Genomic DNA, 25753 nt, shown 5'->3' on the forward strand with positions numbered 1-25753 from the left:
ACAGACTATAAATATCAAAGATAAAACATGACGTTTCTGTCAAGTGTTTGTGCACAGTGAGGTTTATACCCATTCCTTATATGATAGTTCATATTTGTCCTCTTTTACTTACAATACTAGATTAGATTTTAGGCAATTGGGTTTCATATTTCAGTCTTATTTATACTACAAAACAATACAAAAGAGGACAAACGCTACCTTCAAACAATTGCTTCTGACCTTGTCGGTAATTTCTGTGAGTGGGTTCTGGCTTGTCTGTGTGTTGCTGGGATGTGATTTTGTCTGAATATTAACACAGCCCCCCTTTGGGCATGCTCTTCCTCTCGTGTAGGAGCGGTGTACCTGGAGGGAAGCCTGGAGGAAGCCAAACAGTTATTTGGACGCTTGCTCTTTAACGACCCGGTATTTATCTCGACTCCTTCGGTTCTCCGTTACACACCGTCACAGACAGTTCCCTATCAGTTAGTCCTTGTGCCGTAGAGAGAGAGAGTGCAGGAGAAGCGAGTGCACCCGAAACAGCTCCGCTGGCTCTGCTGCAGATGGGGGAGGTCTGTGGCCATGTGCAGGAGGAGCCTGTCTCCCGCTGCCTTCCCTGCGGGCCACTCGCAAATGGGATGCGAGTACAAATAGAATAGGACTTTGCCTGATTTTGAAGTGTCTCGGAGTTAATTATGATTTTTCTGTTTTTGTCGTCGTGGGGAACCTACCCCATGCAGGCTTAGTGGAAGCGCTAGCCTTTTGGCTTCTCTGTTTAGGATTTGTTTTTATGTAAATTAAGCAGACTAGATAAATGTATATTTAAGAAAGTTCATAGGGAGCTTCTGGTAGGGTCATGAATAAAGAGTATGGAAGTGCTTTTTTAAAAAAAAAAGCAAATTATAGTTTAAGAAAAAAAATGATAGATTCTGAAATAGTTTCTGTTGTTACTAAAGTATTAAGCTATGAATATTGCTCGAGCTACCTTTTTAATCCTGCATGTAATAGAGCACACTGGATGCTTTTTGTACCAAAACAAGTCAATTGAACATTTAAAGGGAGAGGCAGCTCTGTATTCCAAATTGAAATGTCATTATAATTGAATGAAATAGCCCTCCCGGAACAATAAAGAACACGGGAAGCCAGCGCTCTAAGCTTCGGTGCGGCCTTCAGCTTAAGTGGCTGTCAGATGTTATTACTGCATTACTTAGGGGAGCTCAAAAACAAGAGTCAACAGTTTTGAAATACGGGACCTGGAGGATATTCGTACCCGGGGGTGTGGTGTTTTAGAAGTCTGTTTTCGCAGATACGTGATGGTTCTATGTGTTTGAACGTCCTCCTGACGGGACGTTGTCCGCAGATGCTCCTGTCCCCAGATTTGTCCTGCGCCCGGAACGCGCGTGCGTCTCGACTGACGTCCGCAGCAGACGGCGGCGTGTGTTTTACGTCCTTTTCTCACATCTGAAAATATCTTTGTTCTCGCCTTTCTCCTTTGTTGGCAGTGTCAGCAACCTCTTTATTTCATTTCCTCCTTGCAGCCTCACCTCTGCGCGCCCCGACACCTTAGCCTTGTCCCCTCCCCTGCCTGCTTACTGCTTCTCGCCCCGTCTTATCTGCCCTCCCCATCTGCCCCGCTCCTCCCGTTCTCCTGCGCTACATGCAGCCTCACACCTTGTGTGCTTCATTGCATCAGTTTTTGTTTAGATCCTTTTCTCTCTTTAAACTGCTCCTCTCCCACTCGTCTACTTAGCAAGTTTATCTTCTATTTCCAGTACCGAGTGCAATGCTGGCATGCACAATGTTTAATAAACACTCGTTAAAGGAATGAAATGAATAAATGACTGCAGGAGAAAGCAGAGTCTGAACACTGTCTGACGGACGGCAGGGCCGAGGCTGGGCAGTCATTTCAGTGTGCCTTCTGGGAAGTGAAGGGGGAGCTTTACTGGGGGACGGTCTTCCCACTCCCGCGTGTTCCCCTGTGCGCGTCCGGACACCCTGACTCATCTGACATCTGCACATTGGTTTACTTACATCTATTAGTCGTAGCATGGCAGAGACGTTGGCGAACCTTTGTATTTTTTTTTCTCAGTAACGGTATTGTGAAAGTCTAATCAGCCCCACACAGCCAGGGACAGACCTGTAAGCCAACAGAGAATCACTGACTCCACGCAGGGAGGGCAGGCGCTCCCCAGAGGGAAGCGGTGTTCTCACCGAGCCTGGGCTGGTGCGGGCTGGCGCTGGCGGGGCCAGGGATCTGTTCTGGGTGGGTTGCCTTGTCTCAGGCCGGATTACAAACAGCCAGGGATTAATTTGGGATTGGGCACTGTCCGGAGCGGAGGGCAGTTCAGCAGCTGAGTGCCGCCAATGATCTTTATTTAGGGTGGAAGGCAAGGTGAAGCCAGTCAGAGGGCGGCGCTGGCAGGAAGGCAGGAGCCCCTAAAGGGGGGCCGTCTTCTGGCATTTTACAGCTGCTGCCTGACCTTGAGGGAACCCTGGTTTCCCAGTGACCTTGCAGCCGGCTTTATCTGTGTTGTCCTCCCAGCCCTGTAATAGCAGGGCCGTTTTCTCTTTCTCAGCCTGAACTGGCTTTTCCTCTTTCAGCCCCAGATAGCCTGTGTCGGTTCTGCGTTTTCCGGTGTGTGTATCCGTCCTGGTGTGCCCAGTCCTTTCAGGGCCGAGGTTTCCATTGCATCGCCCCAGCGGCCCTCTTAGGAAGAGAGGCGGCAGTGACCGTGAATGCTTCCTGTTCTCCCACTCCCCATCCTTTTCTTGTTTTCACATATCTGTCCCTGTGTCTAGAAACTGGAAAAAGTGTCTTCAGATTGCCGCTGGGCAGGTTCATGTAGGTGTTTCATAAACACTCATCACTTCGCCTCAAAACATACTTCTTTTATTGTTATGATCTAAACCAGAATCCTTAGGATATTTTTTTTTATCCTTAAGCCTTTTCTCCCTGCCTCCTCTCAGTGGCGAACTCCCATCAGTCCTGTTCCTCGCACCTCTTGAGCTGGTTCGCCCTGGCCCTCCCACCGCCGGTGGCCATCCCCCCGCCACTCCAGCCTGTCCTCCCTGCGGCGTGTCACGCTGTCTTCTTTCTGATGCGCAGATTTGATTATGGTCTTTCTGGCCCCAAATCTTTGATTTCTTTACTGCCTGCCAAAGGCCGCACCACACACTACCCAACACGGCATTTAATAGTGTTCATAATTCGACTCCCACCGATTTTCCCCATCTCCTTTCTTAGTACTCCCTCTGTGCCGTTCTAGGAATTACCTTTTTATTTAATTAAAAAAAATTTAAAGAGCAGTTTTATGTCCCAGTAAAACTGAGAGGAAGGCACCACATTTGCCATTTAGTCTCTGCCCCCACACATGCATAGCCTCCTCCATTTTTTCAAGATCCCTGACCGCGGTGGTACATCCGTTAGAGTCCGAGAACGCTGACCCGCACACTCCCACACATCCCTCAGTCCACGTCAGGGTTCGCTCGTGGGGTGGTGCATCCTGTGGACTCGGACAAACGTGTAACAACACAGCCCTAAAGTCCTCTGTGCTCTGCCACTTACCCTTCCGTGCCTGTATGCTTTCAGCCTTATTTGTGCATTTATGGTGCCCTGCCTTCAATTCTCTCGCTCTGCTATTTCATTAATTCCTCGTGTGCTTCTGAGTACATCCGAAGAGTCAGCTTCTCTTACAGTTCTGCCTGACACCCCCAGCCAGCATTTTCCTAGCACTTAGTGTATGTCACCATTACAGAACTTATCAGAGTTTATTGAATTGTACTTACTTACTTTTATTCTTCCCCACTAGGCTTCTCTGAGGACAGGGATAGTGTCTATTCATCTTAGTAAGCTAATGCATAACAGGTATTCAATAAAAATACGCGTGAACAAATGTCCCAAGAGGCAGTGAGCATTTTCCATAAGAGCAAACTGAAGGTAGAGGCTTCGCCTAGAAACGAATACAGGGTGGAACAGTCTAGATCCTTTCCAGGAACTTTCCTCTGACACTGAGGTGCAGTGAGACCTTCTCTCCACGCGCAGGGCAGACTGAGGAGGTGGGTGCAGGTGAAGGAGTCTCCTTGTGAGTCACGCATTAAGCTCTTACACCAAGGTGGGTGGCAGCAGACGTCACAGGAGAGGTCACAGTGTTTGTGAGTGCAAAACACACAGGAGAAAGGTGGATCAAGAAGCCCCTGAACATTTTGAGCTTAGGAGATTGGAGCTGGTTGGCAGAGATAGCTGTTTACTGTCAATATCCTCAGTATTAGTGGCAGTGTTTTCTGTGTGCCAGCACTGGGGTTAGCGTTTCGAGTTCCTGCTCATCGGAGGATGCTTCGCAGTAGGTGCTGTGGTTATCTTTTGTCACCCTCGAGCAAAGAGAGGCTCAGGGTGAGGGACTGCCACCATGGAGTCAGGATCATACCCAGGCTGCCTGACTCCGGAGCCTGAGGTCTTCCCTGACACCATCCTCCCTGGTTTAAGGAAAGGCGAAAAGTTATTATTTGGTCACTTGGGTGCGAAGTAAAAGATGCTCCTTAAGGCATGAAGAGTTAGGACTTGCGGCTTGAACGAGAGGCCCAGACTGCGGCCGAGATGAGCAAGCCCTCCATGTGGAGGGCGGAGCTCAAGTAGTGGGAGTGGGGAGCTCCCGGGAGGGGCAGGTGGTGGAGAGGTCAGGAGAGAGGCTGAAGTCTGCTGGGTGTGCCTTTGGGTGCAGGAGGAGGAAGAAGAAGTACTGCGAGAACAAGAGAAAGTCACAAGAAGGGAGTGACGTTCAGTGTCATTCATGCCACAGAGAATTCAAGGGAAAGGTTATTCGGTTGGTTAAGAGAAGTCCTTTAAACTGCCTGAAAAGAACAGCTTGCTCTTTGAGCACTTTTAAAATATTGGCCAGTAAAAACACCACTAAGTGTATTTTACTAAGATGCAAGTTACACAAAAGTGGTGGGCGTTTCCTTTTCCTTCATTACTGTGTCACCAGTGGTCGTGAATTTTTCTATGCTTCTCCCTACCCCCACATTTAAAGAAGTATTTTTCTTCTTTAAGAAGAAACTCTTGTTATTTTTTTCAAAAACCTAGCATCAAGGCCAGAAAGTAGATTCTGTTGGAGGCTCCCTAGAGTCTAAAACTGAGGGAAAAACCCTCTAATCCTCAGGAAGTTCCAGTTATAACTGCCTTTAGATTTCACTCAGTGGATAAAATAATGCAGTGGGCTTCTCCATAAAATTCACTCATTCCCATTTTTTAAGTAAACATTTCTAGTAACTCCCAGTAAACAGCGCGGGCTTATTGATCTAAGAGTTGAGGGACTAGGTACGGGATGTTTTTCACTCCACTTGAAACAGCTCTCGATAATGAATGAGTACCTGAAATAAAAAAGGACATTTGAGATGAGTTTTAATTACAGAAGGCACAGCTGATGCACATTTCCGGGGAACGGCAAACTAAAAAATATGATTAAAGTAGCAACTCGATCCAGTGGATTAGGTTAAGCAAATGTGTAACTTAGTTTTAAAAGGTGTCTTTGACTCCTGGGGCCGGAGGTGGCTCCTGTCCTCCCCAGCTTAATAGGCTAATTAGAGTCACTGTAGGCAGTTTGAGTGGTGAGTACACTTTAAAAAAAAATTAGTTTGCTAGCACTATTGAATTTGCAATAAGTGGAGTCAGCATCCGAAATAGTTCAGTATTTCACATAATGGCATTTTATTTAGCACTCTAGAGCGTGTTAAATGGCTCCCTTGAGCATTAAAGGCACCACTCCATTTTCCAGGACCTGCGCGAAGTCTGGCTCAATTACCCTCTCCACCCGCTGCAGGTGAGTGTGGCCTTGGGCTGCAGCGCCGCTGCAGCTCCTGGCGTTCGTGCTGCTTCAGTTTGCCTTCTCTCCCCTCCTGCTTTTATCCTTAGATTCCCTTCGGTGGCCTCGGGACTGTTAGCTGGGTGTCCGAACGGGGAAAGTTTGGAACAAGTAGTGAAAGGGTCCCACACGCCGCTGCATTTCCGTGGTCTGGGATGGGGCGGGACTGGGACGCGTCTTCCTTCCACGGCAGAAGACCTGGCTGTGTGGTTGCGGTGTGGTCCCCCCTCTTCTCCCAGAAAGTGGTGTTCAGAGCTCGTGTTGGCTCTAGCACACCCGCCTGCCTGCTCTCACAGAGGAACTGTGGGAGCAAGTCTGGGCTCGCTACAAGGTGGAGCAGAGAGCGAATTAGCACTGCTAAATGGTAACCTGGTTTGGGCCTTGGAAACTGAAGACTTTGACTCAGATTGCATAAAACGTATTATACATTAAAACTTCAGTGCAGTGTGATAACTTTTCACTCAAGATTTTAGATTTTAAGAGGTCTACACGTGGTGACATCCTGTTCCCCAGCTGGTTTAAAAATTCTTAGCCCTGGCTGGCATAGCTCAGTGGACTGAGCGCGGGCTGGGAACCAAAGTCCCAGGTTCGATTCCCAGCCAGGGTATATTCCTGGGTTGCAGGCCAGAACCCCCAGCAACCGCACATTGATGTTTCTCTCTCTCTCTCTCTCTCTCTCTCTCCCCCCTCTCTAAAAATAAATAAATAAATAAATAAAAATTAAAAAAAAATTCACAGAGGGGTCTGTGGCCCAATTAACACTTTAAAAAAAAAATTCTTACTGTTCTTTGCTTTTATTTCTATTTTACCTTGGAGATACACATACATGTGTTTATATGTATATATATGTACTTACATATACATATTGTTATATACATATGTATGCTATATATCATCAGAATAATCACTAGTGACTGAACTCTCTCATCAGAGGCCTTACAGTAATAAATGGCATTAATTCAACGTACTTTAGAAATATTTTATTAATATAAAATTGCCCACAGTTGTTGGAGATGATTATTTCAATTACTCTTCTTATATTTGTTCCCTGCCAGTTGTTAGAGGCCCATTAGTATGTTGTGCACCTGCCTAATGATACAGTACTCTCCGTGTAAGCTGGAGCCAGTTGCAGTGATGCTCATTTGCCAGACTAGGTTGGTCCCTAGCAGACACGCGTAGCGGTCAAGTTGCTGTAATGCAGTGGTTCTGGAGGGCAGCCCCCAGACCTGCAGCTTCTGGGTCACCAGGGGACTCACCAGGAACACCAGTCCCTGGTCCTTACTCCAGACGTACGGAGTCAGACACTCGGGGGCTAGGGCCTGGCGCTGCACATGTACCAAGCCCCGCAGGGGTTCCGATGAACACTGAAGTTCGAGAACCACCGTATTGCTAGAGATACCAGTTCTCCACCAGGAGCTCTTCAGCTCGCCTCCTCCTCGGAGAGCTCGTGTACTTGGGGTTTTGAACAATCTGTATACAGTACTTGGCCTTGAAATTTGATAGAAGATTGGAAAATATTACTTGAAGCTTCCTTAAATATTAGGTTTGTTTGCCGTTCTGAGGGATGAGAAAGACGCTTCCATGTTTTATTGGCCTTTCAGAAATTGCCGCCCGTGGGAGAGGGAATTTACAAAACACTGTCCTAGAATTGATAATTGCTCTTGTAACCAAGAGCTGTACACGATTTTTATTTATTTCCCTTTTCCCCTAGCTACAAGAGCCAAACACGGATCGACAACTCATTGAGACTTCTCCGGTCCTGCAGAAGCTCACTGAGTTTGAAGAAGCAATCGGGGTGATGTTCACTCACGTCCGGCTTCTGGCAAGAGCATTCACGCTGCGAACTGTGGGGTTTAACCACCTGACCCTGTGAGTTAGAAGTACCCACGCAGTCCCATGGTGACCCTTCCGACAGGCAGGCCCACGTCTTTGCTGTGTGCCCTTCAAGGGAGTTGGGATTTCAGACATCTTCCTAGGAAATCCTGAGATGGGTGACAGGCAGGCGCTGGCATGGACCAGGGGCTATGCTCCAATCCATTTAGTTTTGGTGTCATTGTCATGCATCTGATTTCTTCACAAAGTGTAAGAAAAGTGTAGGAAGGAAACACTTTTTCTGTGAAGGGACAGATATTAAACATTCTGGGCTGTATGGGTATATGGGCCCCGCGGTCTCTGCCGCAGGGACTTGATTCTGCCACCGCAGCAGGAAAGGAGCCGTAGAAGCAGCGTGAATGCACGGACACGTCTGGGCCCCGGGTAGACTTTGTTTGCAGAGGCGGGCCCTCCGGCCCCTGCTCCAGACGAGCGATTTGCAGATGAGCTCTCACAACAATGAAGAAAATAACCAGAATGTCACTTCTCTGCATACAGTTTTTTATTCAGTTTTTGCCTTCCTTCCCTGAAATCAGATATTCACAACTTTGTCTAAACTGTAAACATCAAAGAATCTTGTCTTAGTTTTTTTTAGCGTTCTTAAGCTAGATTGCGGATTTGATTAATCTAGTATATAGAGGTTCGTAGGGGAAAATGCAAGTTAATAAATAATAATACAAGCATAAACTCTGTTTTGAGTACTCGCAACTACTTTTGCCCACCCTGTATTTCAATAAAGAAGTAAGGATTTAGCAAAGAAAATTCTTGGGCGTTTTTGCTTTGTTTTGTCTGTGCCGAGACGGCTGTGTAGGACCGGCGTCCGCACTGCACTTCTTCCGGTTGACACTCCCCGGCTTCGACCGGGCGCTGCATGCCGGCCTCCACTGGGCAGTGTTTAGTCCTGAGGGTGGACTCACGGTGCTCTGTTTTTGAAACTCAACATGGTCTTGGGGATTATATTTAGTTTTGTGCTTTAAAACAAGATGAACAAGTACATTGCCTTTTCAAATAACATCTTTTTAAAAATTCTTTTTTTTTTTTAATCTATAAATACTTACTGATCGCTTTACACTGGTGTTTCTTTATTCAGGGGCCACAACCAGAGGATGGAATTCCTCGGGGACTCCATAATGCAGCTGGTGGCCACGGAGTATTTGTTCATTCACTTCCCAGACCACCACGAAGGCCACTTAACCGTGAGTCTGCGAGTGTGTTAAATCGTTCCCTCTGTAAGATTGCTGTATGATAGAGAGCAGGGGTTAGAAGAGCCAAATATCTATTTATGTGACTGATGACTTTGTTCTTGGTGACTCTAGCATGCATGTCATGCAATTTTATTTGTTTAATTATCAAGTTACGTACAAAGAGGTGTATAGGAAGAACGCATTTTCATTTAATGATTGCTTACTCTGTGCAACACTGAGCTTGGCTTCATGGGGGTGGGAAGCAAATATTAGTTGACACCTAGTCCAGGCATAAGGAGAAGTTTAGAATGTAAGTAAATAACTACAAATTCTACCTATCTATCTACCTACCTGCCTACCTGTGTGTCTATAGTACGTATGTCTGTACACATGCATGTACAGTATAAAAAGTATAAGGAAGCAGCATGAATATTATAAAGAGGCATAGATGAACTGCTCACTTGTGCTGTTTAGGAAAAGATAAGGTTTCTTTTGGGTGTGGAGTTCTAAGGAAACCTTGCAGATATGATGGTGTTTGAGCCTTTAAAGATGGGTAGTGTTCGGGCATTGGAAGCTGTGAGAAGAAGGTTCTGTGCAAAGGCATCCCACACGAAACAAGGGCACAGCGGGAAGAGTCAGCAGACAGAGAGACACCGGGGACTCAGGGGTTCGTAGACCACAGTGCAGGTGAAGGGGACTTACAAGGTTTGATGTATGGGCAAAGCAAAACAGCCCCCTCTCTCTCTTTCGTCTCATTTTATAAAGCTTTACTGGGCTTTTTTATTTGCTGTGTATTTTTACTCTGTGAAACTGATCAGTAACATAACTGGAGTGGTGAACGTAACGCATCTGGAAATCAGTCGTGATGATCTCTCAAGACACAAGGAATAATCTGAGTCGTCCCTCTAGTACCGGGCATTCAGAAAGCAAGTACTTTGTTAAGCAAAAGAAAAATAGAGTAGCTCCACATTATCTGCAGTTCCGCTTTCTGCAGTCTCAATGACCTGGAATCAACCGTGGTCTGAAGAGATGAAGGGAAAATGCCAGTGAACAATTCACAAGTTTCAAATTGCATACAGTTGTGAGTAGTATAAGAAAATCCTGTGCTGTTCCACGCCGGCCCGGGACGCGAACCGTCCCGTTGTCTGACGTATTCCTGCTGTGTGTGCTACCTGCCCGCCAGTCATGTAGTAAGTAGATCAGCTGTCATGGTCTCGCAGGGCGTGTGTTCGGCCACCCTTATTTTACTTAGCCAAGGCCCCAGAGCACCAGAGTGGTGATGCCGGCAATTTGGGAACCCCACAGAGAGGCCACAAAGTGCTCTCTTTAAGTGGGACGGTGAGTTCAATACGATAAGATATTCTGAGAGCGGGAGAGAGAGAACACATTCATATAACTTTTATGACAGTATATTGTAATTTTCCTATTTTGTTAATTATGGTTGTTAATCTTCTACTGTGCTTAATTTATAAGTTAAACTTTATCATAGATACGTACGTAGAGGGAAAACATAATAGACGTATATAGGCTTTGGGACTTTTTGCACTTTGCAGTCCCCCTCGGAAAGAGAGAGGACTGCTGCAGCAGCACGCTGTAATACAGTTGGTTAGTGCGGACTTTCTTTCTTATTATGCTCGAAGCAAACAGGAAGTCTTTTTTACTTTGCATTCCTACAAATTTTATGCATGTTTTGCTTTGAACAGAATTGGATCTTATCTCCGCAACTGTGAACCCTGGAAATAGTTGATATGAGACACAAATATTAGAATTGGAGACTATGGTGATTTGGCTATGTTTAAATGCAATTTTTCCACAGACTTTACTTTCTAAGCCCAACGAAGTACGGTCCTTTTATTCACTCATTCAGTGAATATTAATTCTGCCTCTGCCATAACCCACATATCATTATATGGGAAATCAGCAGTGCTCTTATTTTAAATTTAATTTAAAATTAACAGTTTGATGACCACTTAACATGAACTGCTTTTGGATGGAAAAGAAAGTGTTCTCGTTTTGAGTTAATATTAAATTCTTAAGAACACGTAAGCATTTACTAGAAACAGACTAGTGTTTGGAATCTTGCTCTGTGTTAGGGAATCAGTGAGCGCTCCTTCAGTGTCTTCCATCGGGGAAAAGACTTCATGGCTGTCAGAGGACCTGGTGGTCTGAGAAATGGCCAAACGAAACCAAACGGCTTGAAGTAGTTACACATTTTATGGCTGTACAGAAACCACTGTTGAACATGTGTGACGTGAATACGCACATTTGCCCTGACTGGCGTGGCTCAGTGGGTTCAGTGTCGTCCTGCGGACTGCAGAGTCGCCGATTCATTCCCAGTCAGGTCACGTGCCTGGTGTGGGCCAGGTTCCCAGTTGGAGGCATGTGAGAGGCAGCCAATTGATGTTTCTCTCTCTGATTGATGTTTCTGTCTTTCTCCTTCCGTTCTCCTCTCTCTAAAAATAAATAAAATCTTATTTAAAAAATTCTCTTCTAGTTGCTCAGGCTGAAAACCTTGGTGTCATCTGTAACCCTTCTCTTTCTCTCATACCAAACCTCCCAAACATTCGCGTATCCTGTTGATTGAACCTTAAAAGTTTGGCTGGAACGCGACTACTTTTCACCAGGGTATACTGTTATCTTCCCCTAACTTACAGCCGAGCCTTACAGCTGGTTCTCCTCTGCCCTCCCCCCACCCCACCTCCCCTCCTCAGTCTTGCCTCCTCGGGAAGCCTTTGCCGTGCCGCCTTTGCACACACCATGGCCAGGCCGCTCACCTCCTTCAGGTCTCTGTTCCAGTGTCGTCTTGTCAATGAGACGTTCTTTAACCTGCCCCACTTAAAGAGCAACCTCTGCCCCTGTCCGCAGGCCCTTGACTGAGCTTGGAGCCGCATCTCCATTGTGTCCTTGTACTTGTTTACTATCTGTTTTCTCTCGCCAGAGTGTAAACCCCATGGAGGGCGAGGGTTTTTGTCTGTTTCCTTCATGCCTGACCTCCCAGGTCCCTGGAGAGTTCCTGGCATGCCAGTGCTCAGCAGATAAGCTTCGGATGAGTGGAGAGTGGCTGCGTCCCAGTCTAATGCCCTTCAGCTGTCCTCTAGACGGCGACTACAGAGCAAGCAGGGCCCTCAGTGGCCTGGCCCGCCCGCCCGCCCGCCTGCCTGGCCTCACAGCACATACTCTTCACTCGACACCTCTGCACTGGGGGCCTCCTCCTGCTGTCGGGCTTTCCCCGTGCTGTTCTCCTGCCCGGAGTCCCTTCTGCTCCTGGCCCTTGCTCTCCGTGGTCCGGTCTCTCCCACTGTTTTGTCCGGTGGCACTTCTGAAGTGACTTCTGGGTGCAGGGGCCCCTTTTCCCCAGTGGCCCCCAGTCAGACTCATACGCCCTTTTCCTTCCCTGCACTGGTTTCAGTTTGCCTGTCCTACCACCCTAGAAGTGCTGGGAGAGCCTATTGTTATTTGTTGCTGTATGTCCAGCAGCGCCTGGCATGTGCTCGGCTCCCTATATGGATCTGGTAAATACGCAGATGAACACGAGTTGGGCAGTCGGCTCAGTCACGAGGAGGAGGAGGAGGAGGAGGAGGAAGTGGCAGTGGCACTGGAGGGAAGTGGCCACTGTTTCGTGTGTCAGGAGAGAAGCTGACGGCTTATTGGTAAATGTCTAAAGATTAAAATTGGTGTAAAAGTGGTGGGGGGTTATTCAGTGCAGTTGCCTTTGTCGGAGGATGATGGCAAACTGCTCACTGCTGGGACTGCAGAGCACACGACCCCAGTGACCCACACTGGGGGGCGCCGTGGGCCTCGAGCCGTGGGCTCTGCAGTGACTAAGGGCAGGCGAGCTGATGAAGTCGTGGTTTTCAGGTTTTGAGTGCCAACGGGGAAAAACACAGTGTTTTACAAGCTGGATATTCAAAAAGGCCTACTTGGGATGGAGTGTCAGGCTTGCATAATTCTAGGATGACCAAACTTGAATTGGAATGTAGAGGGAAGAGGTTCCATTCCACAGACTGAAGTTACTATTTTTCAGGGTAGAACGTGCCCAGCTGCATCAGGGGGAGCAGTGAGAGGGCCTCAGAGCGTTGACTCAGACCAGAGCGCCTGCCTGTCTTGCTGCCTTTTCAGGTTTTAACCTTTTCAGTTTGAACTCTCATTCTTCTCTCCTCAACTTTACTGCAAGCTACTGTACTGTCAACCATTGCTAAACCCATGCCTACTATGCGCAAGACACTGTACTCAACAGTGGCGTGCATCAGCAAGATGAGCTTGTGGAAATTTTTCTTTTTAGTGGAAGGACTTGGGATAATGGAAAGCAAGGATTAAAAATAAGGCATTTGAAACCCAGTGACCCAGTCCCTCCCTGCCACCTCCAGGGAGCGCTGGGCATGAATCACCCAGACAGAGAAGGCAGACTCTGTGGCCTCCTGGTCGGGAAGCTCTCTGTCACCGGGATAATTTGGCTTTTGCATTCTGCCTGCTGGCCTTTGGGTACCTTTTCCTTAGTTATCATGGGGAATGGAGACCATCTGGCTACCAGTCTTGGTATAATAGATCTGCGTGGCACATCGCTGTCACTTTCAGTAATATATTCTGCCTGCCCCCCGTGCTCTGGTGTTCGAGTCCTCCGAGCAGCCGCCACAGTCTGCTCGCGCCGCACTAGGGGGCGCCCTCCGGTCGCGCACGCCCCGCTGCTGTGCTCTCTCCTCTTCAGACTCGAGAGTGGAGAGGGTGGTTGAAGGAAGAATGCCAATATGGTTTGTAATGTGTTTTGAACCAATAAACCTTTTCCTCATTAAAATTTAAGTTTAAACTAATTATGAGACTGCTGTGCTGAGATAATAAAAAAACCTCCCGAATTCTCAAAAACAGAGTTTGCGATTTGCGATATTTATCTGGGCCCCTGCCATGGCGTCGGGACCTCGGCAGTGTTTTCCTCGGCTTTCCCGAGGAGCCCAAGTACCGCTTTCCTCACTTTCGCTCGCGATTTCCAGTGAATTTGGTGTCGGGGGTGGGGGTGGGGGGATGTTGTTAAAAGGAAAGACAGCCTGGCATTGGGTGAAAACGGAGAGCTTTGAAGACAGTGAGGGGCGTCCTGCATCGAAGACAAATGCAGAGGGATTCCGAGGACTGCCTGTGGCTTCCCTTCCGTGACAGGAGAGGAGGCAGGTCCTGCCCGGTGACGGTGCCGCTGCGGCCAACAAGGGCGGCGGACGTCTCCGGTGTGTTTCTCGAGTGCCGGTCACTATACTTAGATCGCATGTTCGTCCAGTCCGATTCTTACTTTCCCCCGTGTGCTGGAGGCTCCTTTCTGCAACTTACAGCTGCAGAAACTGACACTCGGAGGGATTCAGTAACTTCCGCCGGGTCACTTAGCCAAGAAGTGGGGCCACAGTGTGGACCCAGGCAGCTTGGTGCCGAGTCTTTAGCTTTTTACTACGTAACTGACATGAGCCAATGTTTGCAAAACAGTCTAATAACTATCTCATGCCCAGTTGGGTGCTTAATGCTTGTTTTCTAAGGCTTCTACTAAAAAAATAAAAGGCAGATATTTATGGCATCAACATCTGCAGGCTTTCCAACCTCATGTCTTGCTCCATTCGAATTCATCCACCAAAATGATCTCTCTGAAATCAAAAACCACTTTGCCATTGCTCCCTTTCGGCACCTTTTGGGACTCCTCCCGAGCAGGAGAGTGCAGACTCCTTTACCTCACCTGCAAGGCCCTCTCCGCCCAGAGGCTGGTCAGTGCCCCCTGCCTCAGTGCTTCTCTGCTGGGCTCCAGTTTCTTTTGCTCCACCTCCACGGACCAGCCACTGGCTGTGTCATAGTCCCTGCTTTTGCCAGAGCTGTTCCTGCTCCCTGGAAAACCCTTTCCCTCTGCTTCAGTTCCTTCAGGCTGCTGTGACACAGTGCCACTGACCGGGTGGCTTATGCACAGTAGTTTATCGTTACAGTTCTGGAGGCTGGAAGTCCAAGATCACAGTGCCAGCAAGTCAGGTGAGGGTCCTCTTTTGAGTGCAGGCTTTTCATTGTTCCCTAATATGGTGAAAGGGGCTAGAGATCTCTCTGGGGCTCTTTTTTTTCTTCTTCTAATCCTCACCTGAGGAGATTTTTTTCATTTGAGAGAGAGAGAGAGAGAGAGAGAGAGAGAAAGATCAATGTGAGAAACATTGATTGGTTGCCTTCTTGTACATGCCCCAATGGGGGATCAAACCTGCAACCTCGGGGTGTGCCCTGACCAGGGAATAAACCTGTGACATTATGGTCTTCAGCACGATGTTCCAACCAACTGAGCCTTCTGGGGTTGGGGCCTCTTTCATAAGGTCAGTGATCCCATTCATGAGGGCTGTACCCTCATGACCTAGCCACCCCCCAAAGGCCCCATGTCCTAAATACCGTCATCTTCAAGGGTTAGGTTTTTAACATATGCATTTTGTGGGACACAAACATTCAGACTTTCAGACCGTAGCACCCACCCTTCTCCCACTGGCAGGCTCATTCTTTTTTAGTTTTGACTCGATATCACCCAGAATCCTCCAGCATGAATTTTTTTTTTTAATGCACATGTCCAGGTTACATCCCCAGAGATTCTAATTCCTTGGACTTTGGAAGAGGCCTGCGTACCCTATCTCAGGAGTCCCCAGTGGTTCTGATGTAACAGCGGGTTCTGTGAGCCTCCTCCGAAACCTTTGTGCTCGGGCCGGCTCCCCCAGGAGGCCTGTGGAAGGCTGGATGGAGAGGCGCACCTGTGTGCACAGTGGCCCGTGCTGTCCCCACATCCGCCACAGTGTGTCACAGTGGCCAGTTTGCGAGTTGATTCCCTCGGAGATTAGCAGCCCCCAGAGGGCAGCAGTGGGTTGTTGATTGTCTTGGGATCTTCGGCTCCCAGCCCAGGGTCCTCACAGAACCGGCCTCCACGACCGTCACGGGAACTGCCGCAGCCTCCCGCGTCTGCCTCCTGATCCCCCGGTGGTCCCACGGGCTGGCCGACAGCATGATTCATTCTGCGGCAGCGTTCAGCAAAGGCCAAGGATGGAAGTTGTCATTTTAAAAATTGTCATTTGGACTTTTTTGTTTAGGTAAAGAGCAAGGTCTGACCTCTTTTCAACTCCTCTTCTAAATTTGCACTGACTCAAAAAATATGGGTGATTTGTAGCTTCCTTCTCCCCGCCACTGACATTTGGGTCAGGCTCTGAGTTTTGGCAAAAATGTAAATATCTCACTGTCTCCTGGCCATCCTGGTACTTTAAGACCTGTTCAGGCATTTTTAAATAAAACTGGAAGCGTTTCTGTTCCCACCTTCACTGCTTTCTTCCTTCCCCTTCAGACAGCATTTCTGCACAGCCCTGAGTGAGCAGCCCTCGCGCTGGAAGGGGGTGGCCGGTGACACAGTCCGGTTTGTGTGTGCTTACGTGCACTCTGGCTTGTTGATTCCGAGGCACGAAACCTCCACATATGCCGCCTGAAGTAGAGTTTTCTCCTCTCACCCAGAGCACGTATTGAGAGAGAACCTCCCTTACTCAGCAGAGCCGTATCCTCCAAATAGCTCCCCTTGTTCCCTCACGGCCTCTGCTGAGAGCCCGGCCCCTCCCATGAAAAATCCAAACCGGAAAAGGTCTCTCCATTCCAGCTCAATTATTCTGTAATTACAAGGTAATAGGCTGGTGGGCTCCCTTTTGGTTGGGGTCCTCTGTTAAGGTTATATGCTAGGCGTTTTTAATTTTGAGCTTCTCTGTGGATATTAATTTTAATGAAACACTGTACTGAAGGAAAGATAGAGTCGGGGGGAATCGGAGGGGGAGGGAACACGACAAGCAAAGAAGAACAGTGTGTAACTCAGCAGCAAGCAGGGCTTATGAAGATCAAGTTGTAATTCCGCCTCATGAATCATCGTCAGACAAATTAAGAACATATTGTTTCTTATTTATCTGTTGTCAAGGATGCAATCTCAAGCATCAAGAATAAATCTTGATTTTCATAAGCTTCGTTGACACCGTGGAGCCACAGAGCATAAAACTCGCAGCTAATAAACAAAGTGGGACGTGGAAGGGCAGGGGGATGAGGCCAGCCCCCACGCAGCTGCTGCCGGTGCCTCGGCCTCGGCGCCGCTAACGTCCCTCTGCAGCGGGGGGCTGCGGTGGGTGGACGAGGCATCGGTTCTGTCTGTCATAGGGGAAGTCCTAACTGTCGGTGCATCATCCCCCCACATCCTAAGAGTTTGGGGGCAGGTGTTTTCAGCTCCTGTTCTGCCCGTTCCCATCTCTGTGTCTGCCCCTCCCGCACGCGCCTCCCTCCCCACTTCCTCTGGTCCCCTAGTTAGCAAGTGTTAAGTTCCTCAGCCAGGTTCACTCTGGGGCGCCTCTTCCGTGGCTGGGTTGCTGCTTTCATGCCCTGCTTAGTGTTGCTACTTGGATAGTTCTTGGAGGACTCCTAGCTAACCGAAATCCCTCGGAGAAGTTTTTGTTTCGAATTTCTGAATTTTAAATATGAAAATTACATTTTAATTTGATTAACGATAAGGCATTTAGGTTTGAAAAACTGTAACCCAGGACATGTAGTAGAAATCTTTACTATAATAAAAGTAGAAAATGTAGTAAGTAATTTAAGTATTTTAGATAGTACTTGCTAAAACATCACTTCCCCACATCTTACAGTATCACAATTAGCATTAGTGCTGTGAAACTTGAAGCTTACTTTAGACCTTTAAAAGATGCTTTTTTAAAACAAATGTGCACTGGTAGAAAGCAGATCGAGTGTGCCGGGTGGGAGGGGGGTTGTGTTAGTGGATTGCAGAGGGCCACGGGGAACTGGTCTGGGGTGCAGGAAGTATAGAACGTTGTCAAAACTCATCTCACTGTACTTAAATGAGCGCACTTTATTGTATATAAGGTACACTTCAGTAAAGTTGATTTTAAAAAATTTTAATGCTCCTTCATTTGATAACATTAAACTTAATGGGAGCTATGACCTTTAAAATAGTACAGCATCTCCTGCAACGCTAGTCATTAAAGTCACAACTAAGTGATCGATTTAAATGTCAGTTAGGCAACATCCAGGAGCAGAGTAGGTTATCGAAGCGAAGCTAGAAGCGCATGGTCACTGCCCCCTGGGGTTAGTGGTTGCGGGTGGGCGTGATCACTTCCCTGGCGTTCTGGTCAGTGAGATGGTCTCAGGCTGGCCGGTCCCAACGCCAGGAGCAAGAGAGATGCTAAATGTATCTAAATGTATCTCGGTTCCTTTTGGCCAGTTGTTGCGAAGCTCCCTGGTGAATAACAGGACTCAGGCCAAGGTGGCGGAGGAGCTGGGCATGCAGGAGTACGCCATCACCAACGACAAGACCAAGAGGCCCGTGGCCCTTCGCACCAAGACGCTGGCAGACCTTTTGGAATGTGAGTCCTGAAGCATGGAGCTGTTCTCCTAACCAGCCCATGCAGAGTTTCACTCACGGGTCCGGCATCTCTCCTTCTTTTTCTCATTATTACTGGGTTCTGACGAAAGAAAACACTTTTTAATTTTAATTTGTATTTATGCTTTCCTGCAAAGCTTATGCAAAGGAGACCAATGTGGAATTGAGACATGTGTATAATGTATTGCGTGCGCAGTCTGCGTTCAGTGGGGCCAGCCCCGCCACGTCCCTCCACCCCGACGCCCAGCCCTTCCGCCCCTTCGTACCCCTAGCAGAGCGTGAAGATTGGTGGCAGTGAATCCGCGTAGCTTGTTTTGCTCTCCCAGCACCTCCCCGCCCCCAGCCCTCGAGCCTTTATATCGGGACAGAGAAGAAAGAAGGAAAATTCACTCACTAAACAGTAAAACTATTAACCATTGTTTTGAACGAGCTTGAAGCCCTGTGGGCAAACATTGTCACCTTTTACACTTTCCATTCACATTATGAATAATCCTGTTATAGCTAAGTAAAGTGTTATACACATAATTTTATTGTTTCTGATACTGCTTTATAAAAAATGGGCCATCCACTGGGCCTTGGGACTTTTCAATGTTAGAGTATTTTCGACAGTTGGAGTGATATACAGATATTAAGGTCTACCATCAAAAGCAGCTCATTTACAAAGTGCAAAGGCATTCTGACTAGACCCAAAAAACTCCTTTGTCAGTTAAAGAAAGGTAACTTAAAGATTAAAATTACTTAAAAATTAAGTTTAGTGATCATTCTTACTGGCATTTTTTTTCAGTTCAATGAAAGCTATTTTTATTTCTTCTTTTAAAACATCAACGTTTGTTTACATGGTTATGGTACCTTTTAATGCTTTGAGTTCATCATTTATTGATGGGACATTAGATATGTTATCATCATCATGCCCAATATCGTATTTTCTGTGTTTGGGTAGATTGGATCTGTGAATCATCTCATTTTTGTGCATGAAGTGTAACACAGACCCTTGTCCGTGGTGACCTCAGGGCTGGTGTGAGGGCGGCGGGCCCCAGGATGTGCTCCTTCAATGTGCTCCTTCTCGTGTCTTGTCTGATCTTCACGTTTGTTTTCACTTCCTTGACCTTAACGTGGCTGTGTTCCCCGATACCATTCTTCCCCTGCTGTACCAGAACATTTCATCTGCCATTTCCACTGACTTAGCCAAGCGGAATGTGGCCTTGGTGCTCTGTGACTTTGCATCTTAATCACGCATCTCTATTCCTGCTTCTAATAGTAGTGGTGAAGAGTAGTTGTTGCTTAAAGAAAGGTGCAGTGGTAATGCTAAAAAAGGGAGAGGGCCTGGAAGTTGGAAACCTGGTTAAAATGTTTGTTAACCATCCAGGTCTCATTCTTTGTGGTAAGTGGCAGTGTGTTGTGGTTAATTTTTAAATGTTCTCTTTTCCAGCATTTATTGCCGCACTCTACATTGACAAGGATTTGGAATACGTTCATACTTTCATGAACGTTTGTTTCTTTCCACGATTAAAAGTAAGCTCCTATAAAATTTAAATTGGTTGTGTGCTTTATGCTTGGTGATGTCAGAACCCGTTACTAAATGCTTTTTGGGGACTTGTTACAGGAGTTCATTTTGAATCAGGATTGGAACGACCCCAAATCCCAGCTGCAGCAGTGTTGCCTGACGCTGAGGACAGAAGGGAAAGAGCCGGACATCCCTCTGTACAAGTGAGTGTACGCTTCCCGCAGCCGTGGGAGCCAGTGGGAGCCAGTGGGAGCTGGGAGTCAGGCTGTGGTGGCCCAGAGGGCGGACGAATCCCCGTGGGGTGGGCGGGGCCAGGGCCCAGGATCGAGACTTCTTAACTCTGACTCGGCCCAACACGGACGCCCTCAGCTGCTCAGTCCTTTCGCTCTGAATAGACGGGTCACAGTTGATTATCTAAGCTTCTTCCCATCTCTAAAATGCTGTTTCAACTTCTCCCTGTTAGGAAGACATACTAAGATTAGGAGACCAAGATAAGCACAGTTCGGATGAAATAGTTTTTATATACATTTTTAAACAAATATTTATTTTCAGAGAGAGGGAGAGGGAGGGAGAAAGAGAGGAAGGGACAGAGTGTCTGAGAGAGAAACATCGATCAGTTGCCTCTCACACGCCCCCAGCCGGGGACCCTGGCTGGGAATGGAACTGGCAGCCTTTTGCCTTGCAGGACGATCTCCAACCCCCTGAGCCACGCCGGTCGGGCTGTACACACTTCTGTGTTGTTATTTCCTGTGACCTCCAGTCCGTGCCTCCAGTCTGGAAGACTGTGTCTGCTTAATCTGTAGCAGGACTGTGTCTGCCTCTCTCCGCCCCTTGAAGCCCCGCAGGCCTCCCTGCTGCTCGAGAGACACGCCCTCTTAGGCGGTCACTGTAAGAAGTGGGGTGGCTCTTCTCTGCCGCTGTGTCATTCAAATATTTGGAACTTTTCCCCCTTAGAGCGTGTATCAAAAGCTGCCGAGTACTTTTGAATATCTTTAGTGACAAACCTTTATTCTCTGAGCGGTGGCCAGAAATTCAAAAGGAATGCAGGTCACTCCACACGTAACCCCAGCTGTGATGAAAACAGGAGGTTGGACTCTGAAGTGGAGTAATTATATTGAGGCACTCGTACGTTCATTCAGAAGGCAGTTTCAAAGAGGAATTACAGAAAGGAAGAATTGTCAAAATAGGCGGGTCGCCTCCCAAGGCGCTGTCTGGATGTGCCTTTCTGAGGACGTTTCAAGTCCAGAGTCAGCACCGGTTTGCCCTGGTCTGACGCACAGGGCCGCAGGCACACCCCCCCATTGGTGTGGGTGTCCCGCACGCCCCTCCCCTCCAGGGGCGTCCCCCGCCTTCAGACCCTCCGGGAGAAGCCCTGCAGTGGCGGCAGGGAATTTTAGCTCCTTTTGTCTGTTTTTATTTAATAGTCACCGCACGGTCCATAGGGTTTTTCACTGAAAGAAAAACCGAGGCCCAGAGAAACTTGTGTCAGTGCACAACAATCTGAATTGTCCCAAGAAGCTGCCACCGCTAAACGATGTTTCCTTTCTAGGGGAAAAACTTCAAATATTTAGAAATAGTACCTTAATAAGTGCGTAATAGGTGTAATGAATATCCCTGTATTACATGAAAGGCTCAAAGTCTTTCCTCATCAAGGTGATAATTAAGGTTCAGTAAATAAAATGGGGACGATATACCCCTCGTGGTGCAGCATGGTCGCCGTGGTGAGTGCTGCCTTACTGAAGCCCGGCGCCTTAACCCCAGGGAGGGTGGAGGGCGTGGGCCCGGAGGAAATGACGGCCCCTCATCAGTCCCCCAGCGAAAGTGCAGATGGGCTTGTTCTCTGTCACCAAGACGAAGGGGCTGTTCTACATAGTTTTCCAAGATTGCTGTGTTCCTTCCATTATCTCGTTGGCTACTTTTAATTTCCCTTTTCCACCAAGTTATCAGTTTCCCCGCGTTTGAGATCTGCACTTTGTTGCTAAAACCTGCAGCACCTGGAGTTTTGTTTTTCCGCAGTGTGCTCGATATTTATGCGTGCCGTGGAATGATCTCAGATGTCTCAGAAATTAAATGCATTTTCTGATCTTTCAGATAAGATCGCAGACATCAGAAAGAATCCATAAATGGTGTGAAACCATTCAGACAGACGTGGCTTGGGGCGTATTACCCAGATGTGTATTGTTTTTGGCTGTGATTAGCACAGAAAAACAGTGAACAGATTGAAATGGTTAAGTTTTCAGTGATAAACGTGCGTTCATCTTATGATACTTGGAGTATGCACGCTTTGAAATTGCTTAAAAATATTTTACACTCGACTGTTAGCCTTCAGATACTATTTATAATGTATACTATTCTTTGGGAAAAATACATATAGATTATGTGTTGAATTTTTAAAATTTCCTATTTCAAAAGCTCTCTGTATTTGTGAGGTTTAGCAAATATAAAACTCACTCCTTTAATTTGCTTGTTATCCTCACCTTCCTCTCTCTAAGCAACATGTACGTGGTTTTTCTTGGTGTTGCATATTAGCAATAACAATTAAATAGCACTGTACTGCAATTAATCTTCTTTCCTTTCCCTTTAGGACTCTGCAGACGGTGGGGCCCTCCCACGCGAGAACCTACACTGTGGCTGTTTACTTCAAGGGGGAGAGAATAGGCTGTGGGAAAGGACCAAGGTATGAGAAGAGCAGCCTTTTAATTTCTTCAGGGGAACATCCTGTGTATCTGTGAAATCCCTACTGGGTATTTTGAAAGTCTGCGGTCTGTCTCTTTTAAATTGGGGCATAGAATGTTTGGAGATGATAAAGTGAATCCCAAGGATTAATGGCCCCACCACACCCAGCCCCAACCTTGCAAGTCTGCCTTGCATAGTGGGAATGCCATGGCCTAATGGGCTTTGGCTGCCTTGAGAAACCACATGGCTGGGTGCACAGGTAAGGTCTGTCCTGTTTGGGTTGCCCAATGGAGAACCTGACATTGCTGCAAGCATTTAGTTATTTATTTATGTGTTTATCTCCTCACTCAAGGAGCTTATTGATTGTAGAGAGAGGGGGAGGGAAGAAGAGAGAGAGGGGAGAAACATCGATGTGAGACAGAAACATAGATCCGTTGCCTCTTACACATTCCCCATCTGGGGACTGAACCTCCAGCTTAGGTACATGCCCTGACCAGGAATCGAACCTGCAGCCTTTCGGCTTGTGGGGTGACATTCCAACCAACTGAGGCATACTGGCCAGGGTGCTGCAAGCATTTTTAAGAAAAACATCCTGAGCCCTGGCTGGCGTAGCTCAGTGGATTGGGCTCGGGCTTCGAACCAAAGTATTGCAGGTTCGATTCCCAGTCAGGGCACATTCCTGGGTTGCAGGCCATGACCCCCAGCAACCACACATTGATGGTTCTCTCTCTCTCTCTCTCTCTCTCTCTCTCTCTCCCTCTCTCCCTCCCTCCCCTCTCTAAAAATAAATAAGTAAAATTAAAAAAAAAAAGAAAAGAAGAAAAACATCCTGGTTGACACAGGCATTAGACATTTGATCTCTTAGTGCTACTCACACTTTGTGGAAATGCCAGTGTCTGCAGGTGAAGAGAATTACGTGTATTATCACCTTTCTTTGGACCCTCTCTATATGTTAAACTGAGAGATGATTAGAAGTTTGTCTATACATGTATTTTTTACTCTTTGCTTGTTTAAGCTTTACATGGAAGCTGTTCAAATTTAAGCAGGAAATACTTCAAACATAATATAAATGGAAGGCATTATACTGCAGTATTAAAAGTGTGGTTGAATAACTTAAACGGGCTTTGTGCAAAGAAATGACATTTCTGCACGCCCCGTGCGTGCTCCTGTCTGTGCAGTTCAGTGTGAGACAGGAGGCGTGATCAGATAGAAGTTTAAGTACCAGACGTGGAAATCACCCTAGTACTTTGTAGCCATATTGTTTGTTTCTGGAAAAACTCTTTGAATGCAAGTGTGCCTTACCTGTATTCTGTTTAATAGTATTCAGCAAGCGGAAATGGGAGCAGCAATGGATGCACTTGAAAAATGTAAGCCTATCTCTTTTCCTATAATTATATGTTCATAATGTAATGAGTGTTTTATGGAAAGAAATGGGAAAATAGAAAAATGGTAAGTACTGATAAAATGTAATCTTTTTTCTTCATAATTAACCTTCACAAAGAGTGTGGTAGAATGTGAGATATGTACCAAAAGGCCCTATAATTTTTTTTAAAAGTACCCCTGAATGCCTTTTGATGTTTATTTTCCTTTTTTGCATAGAGTCTCACTCTTAGCCCAGGTAACCCATGCAAACAACCCAATGCATTTCTTTCATATGTTGCTAAAATCTTGTACATGCAGAGGTTTTTTCTTCGTTATTTTTGGCCATTGTTTTGTTAAAATGGGATGATATTTACATACTACTTTTCTTGCTCATTTCCAGCTACCTTGCAGGTCATAGTAGCTTCAATTCATTCTTTTATTTTTTTTTAAGGATTTATTATTTTTTTTAAGAGCAAAGGGAAGGGAAGGAGAGAGGGCAAGCAACATCAATGTGTGGTTGCCTCTTGAATGGCCCCTACTGGGGACCTGGCCCACAACCCAGGCATGCACCCTGACTGGGAATCGAACCTGTGACCATTTACTTTGCAGGCCTGTGATCAATTCACTGTGCTACACCAGCCAGGCAATTCATTTTTTCTTTTTTTTTTTTTTTTAAGATTTTATTTATTTATTTATTTTTAGAGAGGGAAGGGAGGGAGAAAGAGAGAGAGAGAGAGAGAAACATCAATGTGTGGTTGCTGGGGGCTGTGGCCTGCAACCCAGGCATGTGCCCTGACTGGGAATTGAACCTGCAACACTTTGGTTCGCAGCCTGAGCTCAATCCACTGAGCTACGCCAGCCAGGTAACATTTTTTTCTTAATGGCTGCATTAAAATTCATGCCGTAAATGTGCTGTAGTTTATTCAGTTTTTTTTCTTTTGTAATTGGTGGACACTTTATTTCTGTTTTTTTATCACTGTCAACAATAAATATCTATCTTATTGGTGCTTTCAGTTCAGTGGGAGAGAGTCCCAAGAGTGGGCTGGCCGGGTTGAAGAAACTTGAATTACACGATTGACCATGTAGGGAACTGCCTAATTTTTGGTAAATTGAAGGTATAAAATGTGCAAGAAGTTTTTCTTCCGAGATCAGTTGTGCTGCACAGCAGAACCTGTGGGCACAGCATGACAAAGCAATCCGGTTGTGCTTCGAGTACCAGCTAAACGTGGGAGAGCGTGACATGGGGGAAGCCGAAAGTGGAAAGGCCCGGGACTCTCGGCGTGGGGGAGGTTCCAGGAAGGGCAAGAGATCTCAGAGCCACGTGGAAATCAGCCGAACATAGCTTCCTGCGTGTGGGCAGAACTGGGGTGGCCCATGTCCCGGGTCCGTGGGCTCTTCCCTGAGTGTTTGCAGTGGAGTCCTTTGGGAAACTTTTTCATCTATTATACACAAATGCACAATCACATATTGAAATGAAAGTGAGATTCCATTTCCTGCTGTGAGACTGTTAAAGGTTATTCGTAGAGGGTTTTTTGTTTGCTTTCACTAGTGAAACAGCCCTGGAGAGAGGCCTCTCCTGAGCCCGGCCCCACACGCACCCGGTGGTAGGAGGGAGTTGGTTCACCGGCGGGCGTGTCGGGTCCCTCCCGAAATCCACACCCTCGGACCCAGAGCTTTTATTTCTAGGAGTCGGACCTCAGGGAGTAATTGTGCCAGGATCGCTGTGACGCCCGGACTTATGATAGCCATATGCACATCACACTGGGTGTTTAACAGCGGGGAAATGTTTAAATAAATTCTGGTGTGTCCCGGGGTGGGCAGACGTTTTCCGGGAAGGCCCAGACGGTGAGCAGTTGGGCCTTGCCGGCTGGGCCGTGCGTGCCGTGCGTGCCGTGCGTGCCGTGCGTGCCGTACGTGCCGT

At 47.1% G+C, this 25753-nt stretch overlaps 1 protein-coding gene across 10 annotated transcripts in view; it reads left to right on the top strand.

Moving 5' to 3' along the window:
* DROSHA (drosha ribonuclease III) overlaps positions 1 to 25753 on the top strand; it is a 106646-nt gene that overhangs the window by 78542 nt on the left and 2351 nt on the right. For all 10 annotated transcript variants that reach the window (XM_028521669.2, XM_036020237.1, XM_036020234.1 and 7 more), the window contains 9 exons: positions 332 to 402; positions 5748 to 5792; positions 7546 to 7703; positions 8797 to 8902; positions 18132 to 18273; positions 19720 to 19802; positions 19894 to 19997; positions 22379 to 22471; positions 23791 to 23837. In XM_028521669.2, coding sequence (XP_028377470.1) covers positions 332 to 402; positions 5748 to 5792; positions 7546 to 7703; positions 8797 to 8902; positions 18132 to 18273; positions 19720 to 19802; positions 19894 to 19997; positions 22379 to 22471; positions 23791 to 23837 — 849 coding nt within the window. The remainder of the gene's footprint in view (positions 1 to 331; positions 403 to 5747; positions 5793 to 7545; positions 7704 to 8796; positions 8903 to 18131; positions 18274 to 19719; positions 19803 to 19893; positions 19998 to 22378; positions 22472 to 23790; positions 23838 to 25753) is intronic.

This window comes from Phyllostomus discolor, chromosome 3 (assembly GCF_004126475.2).
Source record: "Phyllostomus discolor isolate MPI-MPIP mPhyDis1 chromosome 3, mPhyDis1.pri.v3, whole genome shotgun sequence".
In the NCBI taxonomy this organism is placed as follows: domain Eukaryota; kingdom Metazoa; phylum Chordata; class Mammalia; order Chiroptera; family Phyllostomidae; genus Phyllostomus; species Phyllostomus discolor.